Source organism: Miniopterus schreibersii (genome assembly GCF_964146895.1).
Source record: "Miniopterus schreibersii genome assembly, chromosome: 11".
NCBI classification, from domain to species: Eukaryota; Metazoa; Chordata; class Mammalia; order Chiroptera; family Miniopteridae; genus Miniopterus; species Miniopterus schreibersii.
The window spans coordinates 60,811,914-60,830,337 of NC_138111.1; the positions used below are offsets into that span (position 1 = coordinate 60,811,914).

The window sequence follows — 18,424 nt, forward strand, 5'->3', positions numbered from 1 at the left end:
CAGAGGGAAGAACCAGCTGTGCAGTTCAACTCAGGGACTCTGGCCCTGAACAGGAAGGCCAAAAACAACCCAGATCCTACCATTTATCCAGTGCTTGACTGGAATGACATCAAATTTCAAGATGTGATCGGGGAGGGTAATTTTGGCCAGGTCCTCAAGGCGCGTATCAAGAAGGACGGGCTGCGGATGGACGCCGCCATCAAGAGGATGAAAGGTCAGTGAGTGGCCAGGTCGAGTCAGCATTTCAGCAGGGTGGGGAGAGAACTTGGCTTCCTGTTGAATCTTTCCTCTGTGGTCTTGCATTCTTTAAGCAGAACATTGGCACGGTGTCAGAGGCAGCTGTTACGTGCATCTGAAGGTGATGTTTCCTTTGAGGTCAGCCTGTGATAGGGTCAGGATATAAACATGAAGGCATGGGCTACTTAAACACCACTGTCTTGATTCCTTGGGACACGAGAACACAGATTCTCTGTCATGCGCCGCTAACTTATGGGAAGCATAACTGGTTTAAAGACAGATTCTTGGGCTCCACCCCATGGTTTCTGATTCAGTAAGTCTGGTACAAGGCCAGAGAATCTGCATTTTAATTCGTTCCCAAGTGACACTGATGCTTGGAGGTCACACTTTACAAACCACTGTCTTCATGGATTGTCTGCGTCAAAATTCCTGGAGACATTGTAAGCAATGCACCAACTTGGGCTTCTCCCACCCCCGGTTCTGCTATCTTCTATTTCTGGGCTGGCACCTGAGAATCTATCCTTAAGCTTTCTCAGTGGCTCTTCTGTACATGTAAGTGTGAAAACCACTGATCTGAGGTCACAGAACTAAATCTTTTCTAGTCGTGTCCATCTCAAGCCTACTTGGTGCTTCCCATTGAAGAAGATTGGGTAATGTCTTCTGAGGGAGCAGAATGACCAGTTCCCTGGCCATACAAGCTGTCTTCTCTCCTGTGTGACACTGCAGCTTACAGAAGACTTGAGTGTGAAGCTGCACTCTCGCAGCGTCAGGCTGGGACAGTGGCGTGTCAGAGCCGGGAATGTAATCAGCTGTCATGTGGGGTTGCTCCAGGATTAGGCTCTTTAAGGTCATGGATGGGCTTTCCTTCCTTTTGATGGCAGCACTGAGACTCCAGTGAGAATGAACTGTCTTATTCAATCACTGCTGCTTTCTGAATTGTTAGAAAACAAACTAAACAAAGTATTAACTATGCTTAGAGATAGTAATGTCTCTAATGTCACACACACACCCCTTGCTTAGCAGCCAGAAATCCCCTTTTTGTTTTGCTACCTTAGTCCCAGGGAGTTTTGGGGAACAGTAAGGAGAGTGAGAGGGGAGAGGGGATAGGACCTTGTAAAATCAGTTTTTATTGGGATCTGACATGAGCCTGACTGTCTATGTCATGACCGTGTGAAGAGGTAAAATAGCTTAACTGCACCAGGACGTACAATTTCTGCTGGGGGCGTGACACATCCAAATGCGGGCAGTTCCTCAAGTAAGGAGACAAGCTCGTTATAAAGAACTTCACTTTTGAAATGCTCCCAAGGCATCGACCCTCAGGCTGCTCTGGTATGAACAGGGATCCCCTGCTAGTTAGTCTTACTGGTGCCCTTAGCCTACGTGAAACAGGCCCATCATTTTAATGCACGCGGACACCAGCACCCCCCTGTTACTCTCCTAAAAACAGTGACAGCACACTGTCACCGCCTCCAGGCTGATCTGTTTGTACACTGATCAGGGAGCCTTCCATTCAGCCTGGTTGGTACCTGGTGATTCTCCCTCTGCTCAAAGTGCCAGTGGAGAGACAGGACGAAAGAAAACAACTGCAAATCCATTTCCTGACCACCAAACAAGTGCTATAAAAATGTCACTGGGATTTGAGTTTTTTCACAGGAGCGGTTTGTGGAAAAGCAAGTTGAAATCATTGAGTAAAGGAGGTGCGTGCATTATTGGTGATGTTTCAGTGAAATCCAGCCCTATTCCTCAGCATATTTGTCTCTGGGTGGTAGATGGAGCTGGAAGAGCTGGAGTCTAGAAGTGGAAGCAGCTCCCTCGCTACCAAGTCATTTCCCTGAGTATCTGAGAGCTTAGACCAGAAAATATTAGAGCAGTGGTTCTCAGTCAGGAGTGATTTTTCCCCTGGGGGGCATTTGGCAGTGCTTGGGTACATTTTTCTTGGGCTACTGGTATCTAGTGATTAGAGGCTAGACATGCTGCTAAACAACCTATTATGCACAGGATAGCTCCTCTACAACATGGAAGTACCAGCCCAAAGTGTCAGCAGTGACAAAATATTCTTCCTTAGCATAACCTCTGGTTTCTATACCATTTTCCAGAGCTACTGGTGGCCAAGTGCACTTGAAGGTCCCGGGGAGGAGGGGGGTCAGCTGCTTCTGAAAAGGAATGACAGACAGGGATTATAACTCTTGACTTTCTTCCCAGAATATGCCTCCAAAGATGACCACAGGGACTTCGCGGGGGAACTGGAGGTTCTTTGTAAACTTGGTCACCACCCAAACATCATCAATCTCTTGGGAGCTTGTGAACATCGTGGTAAGATGCTCTTTCCTGTCTTTCCTGACAGATTTTTGTTGTTGTTTGAAACAGGCACATTCCATATTGAAAATAGGAAAGATAATAATCTTAAGAATATTGCCTATTTTTCTAAGTTACAGTTTCAGTCTGAATGACTGGCCTCATTTGTAGGTTGTGCTGAGGTTTGGCGTCTTTTCGGAGGCTGGACCTAAGGCTGCATCATTTGCCTTCTGATGTGGTTCAGCCACTGCTGCCCAACTTGTACAATTTCCTGAACAACTCCATCGGAGCTTTGCAACCATCCTACACTGCACATACTCTTGAAGTTCAACTTCCATTATTGATTTGAATATTTATTGAGTACTTAATGTATTATTAATGTAAATATGTATTGAGAGATTTACCTCTGTATGCTCCCTGGGTTTGTAGTTTGGAATCTATGCTTAAACTTACTTTCTCGTGGAAAAGTTTTCTCCTATGAAAAAGCTCCACAAAGTAATTATTTACAAACTTGACAACCTCTTGTTGACTTCGCAGCACAAAACCAACAATAGAAAAGAGACTGCTTCCTTTTCCTCAATTTATTAAACTAAAAATACTGGTAAGGCAGACAATATATCATTCTGGGATCCAATGAGGGTGTAATTCTGAAAGATCATGGCCCTTACGTTGAATAATGGAGCAATGACATTTATTTTTGAGCTACTTCCTGAAAACAGCAATCCGCATGGGGCAGCAGTAAATGAAAGGTAAAAAAATAATAACCAACAACAGAAAAATATCTCTCTTTTAAAATTTTGCTCTATCATCACATTAGGATATAATTGATTGGATCCTAAGGTGTATGTTTCAGTAAAGAAGTGAGAAAGCAGATTCATACCAGGAATTATGCATATCTTTCCTTATAGTCAACAGGATTCACTGCTAGAAGATTTTTTATTTTGGCCAGAATTTCAATTTTTTAGAATATCTTATAAGTTCAAAATCATACAATATTTAAAATTTTAGAAGAGTATATAAAGTAATTTACCTTTAAAAGATAGTAAAAACACTCTACTTTTCACTGGCTCTAAAGATCGTTTTTTAATAAAAAATATTACTTTTTATTAAAAGAAAAAAACCCCAATTTGGAATAAAAATAAGACAATGGACCATAATATGTTCTAACAACTATTGTTTTATTTTTTTTCCCCTAAAAATTTGGGTTTTCTGGTTTCTGTAAGCAAAATGCCACCTCTGACACTGGGCTCTGCTGCCCGGTGACCAAATCAGCAATAAAGTGACCTGGTGAGCGTTTTAGGGAGGAGCAGAGGGCCCGAGGGAGTGAGCTATCAGTTGTGGGTTCTTCTGCTGTGGATATTTAATCACTGTTTGTTTCGTTGTTGCTGTTACTTATTTTGTATTTTCTAAATAACCTCAAGAAAAGTAGAGACAGACTGGAGTAGCATGGATGGCTCATATGAGGCTCTCAATCAGTATCGAATAAAAAAACAAAGATGTTGCGGACTGGCTGTCTTAGATCGGCTGGCAGCAAACGCTTTGATTTCCTGCCCCTGTGACTACCGAGTGGGTGAAAGCCTCGGGAAGCTTTGCAGTCTAGTCCACAGTCGGTGGGAAAGGGGTGGGGTGCGGTGGAAAGAGGGGAACCTCGAGTCTCAGTGTGGCACCCTTCCTGTATCGCACCAGGGTGAAACTTCTCTCCCTACTGTCCCAGCAGTACCGAGGCTGGTCCCACCAGATACGTTACTTTTAGAGCAGTTTTTAGTACTTTTATAAGCAATTTCCAAGGACCATAGCACATCGCAGAAATTTCGAAGCTTCTTAGGCCCCCTGGTGAGGTGGTGCGTCCCCCTCTCCCCAAGGCTACCTGTACCTGGCCATCGAGTATGCCCCGCACGGCAACCTCCTGGACTTCCTGCGCAAGAGCCGAGTGCTGGAGACTGACCCGGCCTTCGCCATCGCCAACAGCACCGCCTCCACGCTGTCCTCCCAGCAGCTGCTCCACTTCGCAGCGGATGTGGCCCGGGGCATGGACTACTTGAGCCAAAAACAGGTTTGTCACAAGGGACCTCGCTTGGGACATCTTTCCTTAGAAATTCTCTCTAGAGAGAATTTGTACATTTTTTGTACAAAAAATGTGTACTTTTTTTTTTTTCAGTCAACTTGTCTCTTTAATTCCTCTTAAAATCTCCCTAATTTTAATCTCTTTGTTACTGTTCCTTCTATTTATGTAGATGTTAATGCTCAACACCCACAATGTATTTATCTAGTGAATCTCATCATATGTTTGGTGAGGTGCCTTAACCTGTCTGAGCCCCACCAATGCTCAGTAGCAGAGGACTTACATGGCAACAGGAAACTGTAATGACCCTTTTTCCCCCCCCTGAAACACTTCTCCCAGGATTTGGTGGAATCCACTGACTGAGGCTTTTAGAGAGCAACTTTAAAGGAACTGGATTCTGGTGACATTTAAAAACCCGCTTTCACACTAACCTCTCATCTCTGTTTCCCAACGCGCTGGCCCCTAGGGCACTGTACTAACAAAGTGACGTGCAAAGGCAAATATGATGCTGAAAATACATGATGTTTTCTTACATTTCAGTTTATCCACAGGGACCTGGCTGCTAGGAACATTCTAGTCGGTGAAAACTATGTAGCCAAAATAGCCGACTTTGGATTGTCCCGAGGTCAAGAAGTTTACGTGAAAAAGACGATGGTGAGTTTAAAACAGGCACCAGTAACGTCCTTTCCACGGCACCCCTCCCGCCCTGACGGGGCTGCTCTAAGAGGACCGTTGTTCTGCGGTGACCCAGGTGCCCGACCAAGGATCCCAGTAGATACTGCCCTGGCCCAGCAAACACCCTGAGTTTTGAGTCCTAAAATGCCTGGAGGGTGCATATCACCAGCAAAGAGGCCGCTGTTGCGCGTGGCCAAGCGCTCGCTCACGCAAGCCTCGCAGTGCAGGGGCCCAGCTCTGGATCCAGGCCAGGCCCTATGTGTCTCCCTCAGAAACTTCCAAGGAACTCCACAACCTCCCTGCGTGCACAGCAAACATAGGAGGGGCAAAAAAAAATACATTTAACATACTTTCCAAATATAAGGGAAGTAAACTAATGAGGTTCCTAAATCACAAGGAGGCCCTGGGGAGAAACGCAGGACTTCTAAATGCCCACAGATTTCCCTCTTTGCCAAAAGTTCCCCACTCCCCCCTTCAAGCTGAAATCGATCCAACCCACTTGCACCTAATGATACCTATTGTTCCAAACAGTAATATTTGATCTCAAGTCTAAGGTCCCAGGACGACCTAACTGCAGTGTTAGCAGAAGAGAGAAGCTGAACTGATTCTGCTTTTGCTGCGCACCCTGGGATCAGAAAACCCTGGAAATGCCATATCCCTGGTTACTAGGGCTGTGCCAGTGTCACAGGCCAAGGGCTTCTTGCCACTCCCCACCCCCCCACCCCCCCCACCCCCCCACCCCCCCACTCCCCCACTCCCCCACTCCCCCACTCAGGACAGAAATCAAGAGAGGCAGCAAAACAGATGCAAAAGGGGTTTATTGAGAAGAAGGTGGGGGGAAGGATGGGAGGAGATGGGGAGGGAGCTGGATGCATCGAGGGAGCACACACTAATGAATATGGCTCCGACCACTGCCAGGTCTGGCGTTCACAGGGCTGGCTCTCCAGGCAGGTGGCGCATGGTGGATCTTTGTTCCCCAGGTTCCCCTGTGGGCTGGCGTTGACTGGCACAGGGGCAGGCACATTGGTTTGGGAAGTGCCTGTGGAGAAACTTTAATCTTATCTAGGAGGGGCTCCAAAAAATTACTGAAGGGCACTCCCACCGTCTTCAGAGGGGCGCAGCTGGTCTCCCCAGCAGCATGCCACCACCCCTGCTGTCCCTGAGCGATGGCCAGATGCAGGGCCTGCGGGTGACCATTCCTATGGTCCTTGCATGTGTTTGCAGGTTCACTTGTCAGCAGCTGGCTCTCCCTTTTCTAAGTCTGACAAACATTGCCCGGGCTCAGCTCTCCTGGGACAGCTCCAGTTTTCATGTGATATGGAGGCTCCTTTTACTTTTGTGGGCACCAAATGTCTCCGCAAGGGTCAGGTTTCAGTATTTATCCTCAAAGTCAGGTTTCCTTTCTTCTCAATATGCTTATTTTAGTGGCTGACAAGATAACACAGAAACAATATTCAAGAATGTTTTGAGAAGGAAATGACCCACAGCTCACCACCTTGACACAGTTTTTTTTGTTTTGTTTTTTCATTTTTTTACTTACTGCTGTCCACAAGCGCATGCCGTTTTACAGTTACAATCACAGTGAAAACCACTTTGGACCTTTCCCTTCCCTTTCTTGATGAGGGCTTGAAGTGGGGTCCCTTTGGCTCTTAGAGACACCACCCAGCCTGGCCCTGGGTGCTTAGCAGCAGCAGCATCTTCTGAACCCAAGGGTGCCTCCCTGAGGGCTGGTTTCCAGGCAGTACTTGGTCCCTAAGCTTTTCAGAATTTGCTCTACTCAAAGCAGATGTTTCTCCGCTGGGCTTGTCTTAAAGATGCAGGACCCACCCCTCACCGCTCCACTCTGGCTCTCCCCCTTTCCTGTGCCACCTGGAAGCCTCCTGTCTCCCTCACACAATCCCGTTCCTGGCTTCACTCCTGCATTTGGGTGATGTGGTCCCTAGATGAGGGGGTGGAGGGATGAATACCATTTATCCCCACAACTTCATTTTATTTGGATGCTCTCAGATCCCCAAGGCAAGTTCCAGTTTACTTGGCATTTTGTAAAGGACAGGGATTTCTGTAGTCTTGGGGAGGTTAAGAGGAATTCTTAGAGGAACAGAGCACTGTTCAGGGCTTAACTCTGTTTCCTAATGGCAGGGCAGCGTTCCCTGGTGGCCTGGGGTCTGAGGAGGAAAGGTGCAGGACGAAGGAAGGGGAGGGAAGGAGGGGGATTGGAGAGGAACAAGCTCCCTGCAAGGAGGGTGCAGTGTAGAAAGGCACCCCCAGAGGGCAGAGTGGCTACCTTCTCTAGCCTATTGTGTAAGTCAGAGGTTTGCAGCTCAGTGCCCTTCAGCATCATCTGGGGAGCTTTCAAAAAGTACAGATGCTGAGCCCTACTGCTTAGATATTCTGGTTCAGTTGCTTGGGGGTGGGGCTCCTGCATCAGTTTCTTTGTGTTGTTGTTTTTTTAATCCAGGTGATTCTAATATAGGAAGTGTTGCAAACTAATGTACTAAGTGATACGGGGTTTTATTTTCATTGATTAATATATGCTTCCTCTCATAATTGAATTTTTTTTTACTATGTTTTGTGCTCTATGCAAGGTTTGGAAGTAAAATAAGTCAGACACAGTCTCTACCTTCAAAGAGCTCACAGATAAACACACAGTGAACAATTGTAACAGTTAATAAGTGCTGAGGGCCAGGAAAGCACAGATGCCATGGTAACATAGAGGAAGCACACCTAATTGAGCCTATGGGAAGTCATGGAAAGCTTCCTGGAGGAGGCTAACTCCCGAGTTTTACAATAGATGTTAAATAGATAGCATGAGAATGAATTGGATGATCTCTAGGGGTGGTGCATATAAAAGCCTAGAGGCAATGGAATGTATGAGACATTTGGGAATTAGGTTATTCAATAGCTGTGAAAGAGGGAGAGTTAAAAATTCAAGGTTGGAGTAGGAAGCAGGGATAAGGTCTTGAAATCCAGCTAAGGATTTGGGACTCAACTAAGGATTTGAGATCTTGGGATAATAGAGACATTTTAAAAATTTAAGGAAAGGAACCACTTGGTTGTATTTGTCATTTAGAGTGATCACTCTGGTTGTGGTATGGAGAACAGGTCATTACGGAGTGAAACTCAAGATAGGGAGGTCAGTTAAGAGGTGGTTGTCATCAGGTAAGAGAGGATGGTGGCCTGGACCTTGGTGATAGCAGTGGGGACAGGTGGATGTGGACAGAGCTGAAACAAGAAATGGTGAAAAGTGCATGTGGAAACCAGTAACTAGGAGGTCTGAGGTCAGAGGCCCACAGGGAAGTGAAAGCAAAGACGGGCAGAGAATGGAGTCCTCTCTCTCCATTCCTGAGCTGCGAAGGGGAAGAGAGCAGCGAGTGTGGGTGGGGCGGGGTGGGGTGGACAGTCGGTGAAAGGAGGGGGAATGTTGAGAATACTGAGATGGAGATGTGAGAAGGGATGCTTGCATAACTGAGCCTTAAAGTATGGAATCACCACTCGGGATGGATAGGCAGAGAGCGCTTCAGAATATTGCCACTTCCCAAAGGCCTGGGAGGGAACTGAGCATTCAGGCATAATCCTGGGGGTGGGGCAGGGCTGGGCTTGTGGGCGGGTGGTCTGGGAGGACACCAGCTCCAGTTTCAGGGGGGCTGAGAGTGAGCCCCTTATGCTCCTGAGTTTGCCCCACCAATAAGTGAATGTGGCTGAAATGCCACTGTTAGCACCTGGACGAATCCCTGAGACCGAGGTCTCTCAATAGGTTCATAGGATCCCTGGGGTGGGTGGGGAGGAAGGGAGCCCCAAATCATTTGAGGAAACTAGGAATAAAACTTAGAAGTCACACTCCCCAGTGTCCAGCCCACACCTCATTTTCCCCAGACTGGACTCAATAAGCCAAAACATGGGGACAACCTAGAGGGAGTCGGGGCCAGGTACCCAAAGGGTGAGTGAGTGGTTCTCATCGGCTCTCCAGACCCAGTGTAGACCTCACTGGCTAGACGCCCTCTCCTCCGCCGGGGCACATCTGCACCCTGCTGTGCCTTCTCTCCCCCATCCACCTGCTGCCTCCCACATGTCCCACAAGCTTGAATGTCCCCTCCTCTGGAAGTCCTTCCCCACCTCCCCCAGGCGCAGCTGCTCTCGCACCACCTGAGCCTTTCCCACATCACAATTTAATTCTTGGTTCCTGCGCCATGTCTCCCCTTTCTGAGTGTCTGAGAGCCACAAAGTGAACAGAAGAAATGGACTACACGTCCACACTCCCATTCACACTCAAGCGCGCACACACACGTTCCTGTGTGTAAAACGGCAGTAAGGCCCCTTGAGCTAAGAAGGACTTCACTGTTTGCATGCCTTTGAGTGTGAACCCACACTTGTAGGCAGAACGTTTACAAAACCACTGCTCCTGAGCCTGTCCCTCCTTGTCTGCGGAGCTCCAAACAGGGCTCCCTGGGAACCTGCGTGGGCCACAGCCTCGGGTAAGTGCCAGCCTTGTGAAGGGGCCCTGTCCTGCCTAAGTGGCATCTCACTTTGTTCTCTGCAGGGACGGCTCCCAGTGCGCTGGATGGCGATCGAGTCCCTCAATTACAGCGTATATACAACCAACAGCGATGTGTGAGTAAGCCTCGTGTCCCTCTGGGAACAAAGCTAATCAGTGAGCCCAGGAAATAGATTCGTGGAATAAAGGAAGCCACGGAGTGGGCAGTTTTCAGGGTGGAAATCACAGGTGTCAGGCTTGGGTTTCCCTCTGTTTGTCAAGGATAGACATGGCGTGGGGAAGGCTTGCTGTCCAGAGGGAGAAGGGGCATGCCAGCCCTCCGTGGCTCCACTTCCCAGACTGAGCTCGGTGCCTGGGACTGGCCAGAGGAGCAGCCTCTGACCCGAGAACAGCTGCTGAGGGTCAGGGGCGGCAGGGAGGTCAGACAGGGAGACCATCTCCGCTTGCAGGCTGGCGGTGGAAGGAAGGGGTGGGATTGAGACCTAGGCCGTCTTGCCCACATGCCCTATTTTCAGGAGGAAAAACTGAGGCCCAGGGGGTTTTCTTATGCTGGGGGAGGAGACTGGCAATTACTGTGTCTTCACTGTGCGCAAGGCACCCTCGATATGTCATCTCACATAGTGTCTACATAGCTCTGAGGCAGAAGTTGGTATAGAGGCCTCGGGGGTGCAGTAACTCGTCCCCGGTCGCATGAGTAGCAGGTGGCACAGGTGGGATTTAGCGCTGATCTGTCTGGCCTAGAATTCCACCTGCTTCCCACAGTGCCGCCTTGCGTTCACTACCTAAAGTAAGTGGGGGGGTCCGGCAGAACCAACAGTTTCCTGTTATAATCCTCCCTGGGCCCAGGAGGAGAAAAATACGTGCTGTGTGGGGGGGCCCATCCCAGGGGGGCAGGCATTTAACATTCTTCTGACAAAGCGTCAGTCATCCTGGCTTTGGGGGCAGACGATGACTGTCTCACCTTTTCAATGACCGCTGATTACTGGTTTCCCCATTTCCCATCCGCAGATGGTCCTATGGAGTGTTACTATGGGAGATCGTCAGCTTAGGTGAGTGCCCACGTCTCTCTCCCCGGGAGGCTCCTGGCAAAGGGAGTGGGCCCGCCCTCTGCTCCCTCACTGTTCTCCCACGGGGGCCATTTGTGTGTGGTGCCACCAGATGTGACTTGGAAACAGAACCTCATGGGTTTCCATGTGTGAACGTGTTCTATTCCCATGTTCCTCTGTATCTAATGTCATGTGTAATTGTAACAACCCGGTGGCCATGAACTTTGTTATAGGTTAATTGTCCCTGCATGGGCAAAGATGTCAGAGAGCCACTCCAAGTTTATTTCCACTACCTCAAGATGTTATATTATGTAACCAAGTAAAAAACCCACATTTTGAAGGCTGTTGAATAGCCTGTGAAAATGTGCATGCCAAAAAAAAAAATAAATTTCACATCCATCATGAACCCAGCTTTAAAATATTACTTTAAAAAACTAGAGGGATGACACAGAGGGTAATAAAAGCTATTGTAATTTTTCTTCATGCTTTTTAAAATATTCTCCAAGTTTTCTACAATAACTATGTATTGCTTTTATAATTAAAATTGGACAGGAACTATTATAGATAAAACAAGAATTAATATAACTACGGACTTCCAGTTAGGAAAAAGATGCACGCCATTGGGCAATGGGTGTGCTATGTGCAGACAGACTTGGGGAAGGGCAATGGTGCCAGGAGGCAGGGAGGCTGCGTGGATCTTGCAGCTGCGGCGTGGTCCGCAGCCCAGCCCAGCTGTGATGCGCAGTGGGTGTGCTCAGAGAGGAAGATCACGCCGGGTGTGCACCCTGACATGCCCCTTCCTTCTCCCGGTCTGTTGGCTTCTGAGCCCCTGCGCAGAAGACTTTGCCTTCTGCACCAGAGGGGGCTGAGGGCAGTGTTTCCTGTCTTGCAGGTGGCACCCCCTACTGCGGGATGACATGTGCAGAGCTCTACGAGAAGCTTCCGCAGGGCTACAGACTGGAGAAGCCCCTGAACTGTGACGATGAGGTGTAAGTCGGCCTTGGCTTAGGGCCACCAGATCCCCACCTCCCTGCTGCGCGTCTCATGGACTCCGAGGAAGGAATTATCTGATTCATACCCATGTCGTATACCTACACGCACACACACACCCTAAAGATCACAAATAGCCAGAAATAAAGGGGTTCTTTAGCCTAAGATGGTTGTGCAATGGGCAGGGAAGACGAGCGGTCCAGGCGTAGACATCCAGGGGGGATCTAAGGTGACAATTCTTGGGAAGGTTGAGATGAGGAAGGCCAGTAAATGCAGCAAAGATCTGAAATAATTGATGAAACTATTCACGAATAAATGTGTGACATCTTGAGACGAACTTTGGGGATTGCAAGTTTCACAGCTGTTACATTGAGGAAGATGGATTTTTCTTCATGGAACTTCACCTCTCTAAAGATTACTTTCCTGGGTGAAAATTATTTGGAGGGGAAGAATGTTTAGTGTTAGTGATACCAGGATTCCCACAGCCCCCCTGAGGGAGGAGCTGCCTAATTGGCGTAATTTGAAGAGTGGAGGCTGTAGGTTGAGTAAATAATTTACTGTCTAAGCTGAGCCACTTCCAAGAGTGAGAGAGGACGCTGTTAGTTATGTTCCTGGTATAAGAGACAACTCTTCCATCCTGGGCAGACCTGGCTGGCCTTGAACCATCACTGGACCAAGTCTCCAAAATTCCACCTTCTGAGATTTATTCCATGAGGAGTGAGATTTTTCAGTAGTTATGAAACTTCTGTTATAGTACAAACTGTTCTAGAATCTATGATACCCAAGGCCAATGGCTGATAGTCATCTGCACAGGTAAGGTTCCTGGAGGCATTTGTTCAGTGTGTGAAATCTTGAGCCCCACTCCCAGACCTCCTGACTCAGTGGGTCTAGTGTGGGTCCCAGGAAGCTGCATTCTGACAGTGCAAGTAGTTCTGGCCACATTTGAGAAAGCACTGCCTTCGACCAGTGCTTCCCCAACTGTGTTCATGGAACACGCAAGATTTACATAAATGATACAAGGGGAAAGGAATTCCGTGGTCAGCTATGCTTGGGAAGTGTCCCAATAAACCTGGTTAAACAGGTTTTTTGTTTTCAATGGCAGGACTTCCCAGGATTTAACTAGCTGGCCCCTAAGAGGGAGATGCAATAAGTGGCATTTTGCACATTTATTTGAGCTTGAAGCCATTTTTTTTTTTTTTTTTAATGAAACACTACTTTGAGAGATGTAATATCCCAAGGAAAATGCTGCCCTAGAGATATAACTAAGTTCTTTCCAGATGATCAGAATAGCTGAGACCAAGATCTTGCAGGAATGGTACCTGGGGTGGGCGCTAGATCTACTGGGAGCGGAAAGGAGGCTTGGGTAGGGAGGTGGGAGGCCTAATAGAAGCTTCCTGGGTGCTGTACCTCTGTCTCCCGCTGACCATGTGTTGAATGGCTATGTTCTCTTTTCTCCAAACTCTGCACTTGGCCATGCCCAGGACTGTAGCACATTCATAGAGTTAACCCTTTAACTCTGTTTTCAAAGGTATGACCTGATGAGACAGTGCTGGAGGGAGAAGCCATACGAGAGGCCCTCGTTTGCGCAGATCCTGGTGTCCTTGAACAGGATGTTAGAAGAACGAAAGGTGAGTATGGAGCTCACAGCAGGGACTTGTTAATTGGAATTCCTCAGGTGCCCGGTAAGGTGGATAAAAATACTTGGTGCAACTCAACAAGCTCTTCTGGGCACAGCCCTGGGTATTGTAGGGACACAAAAGATGTGGCTCCCAACTTTAAGGAAGTTACAATTTTGGAAGAAATAAGATCTCTATACAAGATAATAGTCACGCACAGAACATACAAAATTAGCCTATTTGAATTAGAAGGAATCTTAAATCATATCGTCTGACCCCTTAATTTTATAGATGAGGAAACAGGCTCAGAGGTAAAGGTGACTCAGGGAGCACCAGAGCATGGTCTTCAGGTTGCTATGGGAAGGGTCAAAAATTCTGTATGTAGCTGGCGTTTAAAAGACTAACCTGGGTTAGGGAAATGGATTTTGAAACTCATTAAACCAGAGATGTGGGTGCGATCACCCGGGAGCCGGGGAGCCGGGACACTTCGGGAAGCACTGACCAGTGAGGACAGCGAGAAAGGGAAGCTCAGGAACGGGGGCCATGGAATGAAATCTACTGGCAGAGGTCAGGGGATACCTTCCAGAAAGAAAGTTGTCAAATACAAAAGGAACCGAGGGCAGAAAATGTCCCCCAGGTACCTAATATTGGAATGGAAACAAGCTGAGGACACCAGGGTATGACTGTAACTGCCCCCGCGAGGGTGGCAGTGAGGCGGCCTGTCTCTGAACCCCTCTCATCCCCCTAGACCTACGTGAACACCACGCTGTATGAGAAGTTCACCTACGCGGGGATCGACTGCTCTGCCGAAGAGGCGGCCTAGGACAGACCGGTGTCATCTCTGTTTCCCCTTCACTGGCCTGAGGCCGTGGACACCTTGATGCCAAGACAGCCAGCCAGCCTCTGCCGAGAGGGGTGGCCTGGAGCATGGAAGTGTATATAATATACTGCTGTATGTCTGGGACTTTCACCACGAAGCCCCTGTGTGAACCTACAGGACACTCTGACTCTACATAACTGTATATACTGTTTTGGGTAAGAATGTGCTGAAATCAGAATGCCTGTTTGTGGTTTCATATGCAATAATATATTTTTCTAAATATGTGGATTTTAAAGAAGGGTGTAAAAGGACAATTACTGTAATGCATAACTCATTGTTTCCTAGATATTTTTGATATTTACCTTTTAGTGAATGCTCTAAAATGTTTTGCTGTTTAGAAGTAAAATACTGTTAACAAACCTAACACTGACCCTGATAGCACAGGTAAGAAAAGTAGGGGAATTGTATGAGTTAACAGGATATAGGTTAACATTAAAGAGAAGGAAAACTCCGGGTGTTGTAAAACAGATCCTTCTCTAAGTCTTCTCTCTCCCTGTAAAAATCATCCAATTCCACCGAATCATTTGACAACTTTGCTTACGTGTTTCCAGTGCCCCACTGGTCAGTCCACAGTGTTAACATCTAAAAATAGACTTAAATCTCATTCCTAACGTGTACAGATAAGTTTAAAAGATAAGTGAATGAGATTCGGCTTTAGTTTCTCTGGACATTGATTTGTGTATTTTGAAGAAATTAAAATAGGGAGCCTAGGGTTATATTTATAGGGAGACATATGACATTTATCACATCAAATTAACATACCTAATGTATTGCACATTGTAAAAACATTTCGTTTTGACCAGTTGTATGTTTACCATTTATACTGTAGGCACCTGTTACACTGAGATCTGTAGTAAGTGAATAAATGTCTTGCCTACCCACTGTTTTGTCCAGGAATGTGTCTCATAGGTATTTCCAAATATCTTCATTGTACTTCATAGAACACACCTTAGATGATCATTCTCTGACTTGTCAGTAATCTGCGTGTAGAGCAGTTGCTGGGATTCTCCACTAGGCTGGTATGTCAGCTCACCAGACTGGAAGCATCTTCTAGAAGTGTTCCACTCTCTAGTCCATTTTCTTGACGATGTCAAATAGTCGGCATACCACGTAAAGTTCCATATTCCTGCCATCTAGTCAGCCGTAAGTATTCAAAAATGATAACCAGGAAGCTAAATTTATCCCAAAGGCTCTTCATTCCAATTCAAGTGGAGACAGAGCAAAAAGCAAGACTTCTGGTTGACCACTTATTTAATCAAGTAAGTGGAAGACTGAATAAAGACCGTTGAAAATAGGTCCACCTACAGTTGACCCTTGAACAACATGGGGGCAACTAGGGGTGCTGATCTCCTGAGTAGTTGAAAATCCATATGTAGTTTACTTCCCCTAAAATAAATAGCGTACTGTCAACATAAATAGTCAATTAACACACATTGTATATGTTTATATACTGTATTCTTACAATAAAGCTCGAGAAAATTTTAAAAAGAATTAAGAAAATCACAAGTGGACCCATGCAGTTCAAACCCATGTTGTTCAAGAGTCAACTGTGTATATAACAGTTCCTTTTGCCTTTTACCCAACTTATCTAGTAGAGATCCTCCTGGTAACTCTTGGTTTGCATGTGCGTGGACCTGAACAAGAACAGTGACCTGAAAATGCAGGTAATTCTGCACAGGGTTTTGGAGTGCACAATACGGTTTTTTCCCTATTATAGTTAGACTGTAATTTTTAATTATTTTAAATAATCACATCATTATGAATTTATCTCACATCAAGTATATGACAGAAGAGATGGCTAAGTACTTATGGCAGCAAGAAAAAGGTATTCAGTGGTAATTAAGAATTTCTTGTAAATTAAAAATACCCAGGCAACAAACCTGAGGTATGCTTCCCGAGAGTATCATCCCAGTCAACTCAAAGCGACTGACTTCCCTCTGTCCCAAGGCCACAGTCGATCACTCTGTGACTCATCCATACCATTGTCAAAGAAACCTCTGTAGTCTTGTAACTTGTTACCAGACTAATATGGAAGAGCCATGGACCTTTACTCAAAGGGAAACTGGCAAGGTGAATAAAGTCATTTAGGTTCCACATTATCAAGAGCAATTAAGAAAGAAGTAACCCCCTCAAAGAGATTAGACAATTCCGGTATTGGGAATATAATTAGAACCTACCGTGTTTAAAATATGCATAGGATACTCCCTTACAAAAAATATCAGTGAGTTGTTGATATGAATTAAAATCAAGTAACGGGACAACAGTTAGAATAAAAATACATCACACAATAGCCAAACGACCGAAACTTCTCTGTTAACAGGGTGCACTGAAAAGTTCACATTTACTTCCATTTATATAGGAAACCTATAGAAAACTGTTAAAAAAACATATGATGGCTTTAGGTATTTAGACAGAAAAAGAAATGGAGGTGATCTGAGGAAACTCTGTGAACGTCATGGCCCGATTCCTTCACTTTAAACCATCTTCCACTGATTTGCACACTCCCTATGGAGGTGAGTCAAAAACTCAAACCAACTTAATTCCTCCCCCCACACCCAGTCACAACTTTAGAAATCACCGTGGCAATTTAACCTTTAAAATGTAATTTTAAAAACCTCAACAGCATTTTCCTCTTCCTCTCTCTCTAAAACTGTCAAGAAACCTCACACCGTCATTGACCAAACTCCACTGCCAGCACCGGGGGCCAGAGGAGTCAGACACCACAATGCAGAGATTCAAGATATCTTTGGGCAATGTGATTTCTTCTTTCCTCTCAGATCCTCTGTTACCTTCCAGAGGACCAGTTCCATGCAAGCCATAGCATTTTCACTTGAATTGTGACCTCCGAATAGCACAGAATATAAAAGAACACATTAGACAAAGATGGTTTATTGTGATGTTATCCATGAGTGTTCTCAAAGCCTTGAGTTTGCTTATAACAAAATTAATACTGGCCACTTACCAAAATATGATTTTTGACACCTAAGACAACCCCTAGTGGTTGCTTTATAAATCTAGAGTAACATCTCCCTTTTTCTGTGTAGCGTGTTGTATCACATGGCCACTACTTTGCTGCGATTGGATAGCATATCGGTACCTTCTCCATGTCCCTCTTTTCCAGGGACATATATAACAATAAAGTGGCAGCTATCCCCAAAGAACAGATCTGGCAGGAAGCTGTAAGTATGGAATTCTAGCAAAAGTACACCTCTCTACACAAAAGAATGACATTAGATATAAGATTACATGGTTTTAAAAAGTAGATGAAATTTACCCAAAGCCTACGGTTGTGATGAGAAAAATCATACAGTCCATATTTCTAAAATGCTATAATGTTTTTCATTTTTCTTTGTGTCTTACTCTGAGAAATGGTATAAAACTTATAGAATATTTGTTTTTATAGGTTATTTTTGTCAAGTGAAATATTTTTATGTCCATGGTTCAAGACTGGTTTTAATAGAACGCATTACTAATTGTATAATATAATTTTATGGGAATTCTTTGAGATATATTTTTAACAAAGCAGATAATGTAAATTAAAGACCCCCAGCAAGACTGTATGAGTGTCTAATAGACATGGAATGAAAAACTAAATCCCATAGGGTAAAAATCTGTATTTTGTACAATTAATAACAGAATCAGGAGTATCCCATATATGAAGTATCTTTAGAAACATAGCATTGTATCCTAATTTTAACATACTAAAAATAACTTTCTTTTCTATCTTGTACATAGGAGGGGTCTATATGGGTATGCATGAATATATAGTAACCTCCATTCCAAGCCAGGCATTGGCAAATTGTGCATATGGCCATGCTACTAACAGGGTAGTTGGTGGCTGTGCTTATTGCACTTGACTAACTTGTTTAAAGTTGGGTATATTTCATCAGAAAAAACAAAAAGAACAAAAAAAAGCTGAGAGTAAGACATACCAATCCGGTGTAAAGCAAACACACAAATAAAGAACCTACTGAACTTGAGCTAAACAACTAACAATGCTCACACAGTTTACTCTGGGTGAGGTAGCCTGGGCCCATTTGGCCAGGATCTCATTTGGTTTAATGGAAAGCACTTGCGCAAAGAGGCTCAGGAAAATTTACAGTGGAATTAAATCTGCACAGCGACTAGAGT

At 45.5% G+C, this 18,424-nt stretch overlaps 1 protein-coding gene across 3 annotated transcripts in view; it reads left to right on the top strand.

Annotated features, from left to right (window-relative positions):
* TEK (TEK receptor tyrosine kinase) overlaps nucleotides 1–18,178 on the top strand; it is a 97,398-nt gene extending 79,220 nt beyond the window's left edge. For all 3 annotated transcript variants that reach the window (XM_081152017.1, XM_081152019.1, XM_081152018.1), the window contains 9 exons: nucleotides 4–214; nucleotides 2,440–2,550; nucleotides 4,395–4,585; nucleotides 5,135–5,248; nucleotides 9,807–9,877; nucleotides 10,770–10,810; nucleotides 11,700–11,796; nucleotides 13,326–13,425; nucleotides 14,162–18,178. In XM_081152017.1, the coding sequence (XP_081008143.1) occupies nucleotides 4–214; nucleotides 2,440–2,550; nucleotides 4,395–4,585; nucleotides 5,135–5,248; nucleotides 9,807–9,877; nucleotides 10,770–10,810; nucleotides 11,700–11,796; nucleotides 13,326–13,425; nucleotides 14,162–14,236 (1,011 nt within the window). In that variant the 3' untranslated portion in view covers nucleotides 14,237–18,178. The remainder of the gene's footprint in view (nucleotides 1–3; nucleotides 215–2,439; nucleotides 2,551–4,394; nucleotides 4,586–5,134; nucleotides 5,249–9,806; nucleotides 9,878–10,769; nucleotides 10,811–11,699; nucleotides 11,797–13,325; nucleotides 13,426–14,161) is intronic.
* Nucleotides 18,179–18,424: the final 246 nt, after the last annotated feature.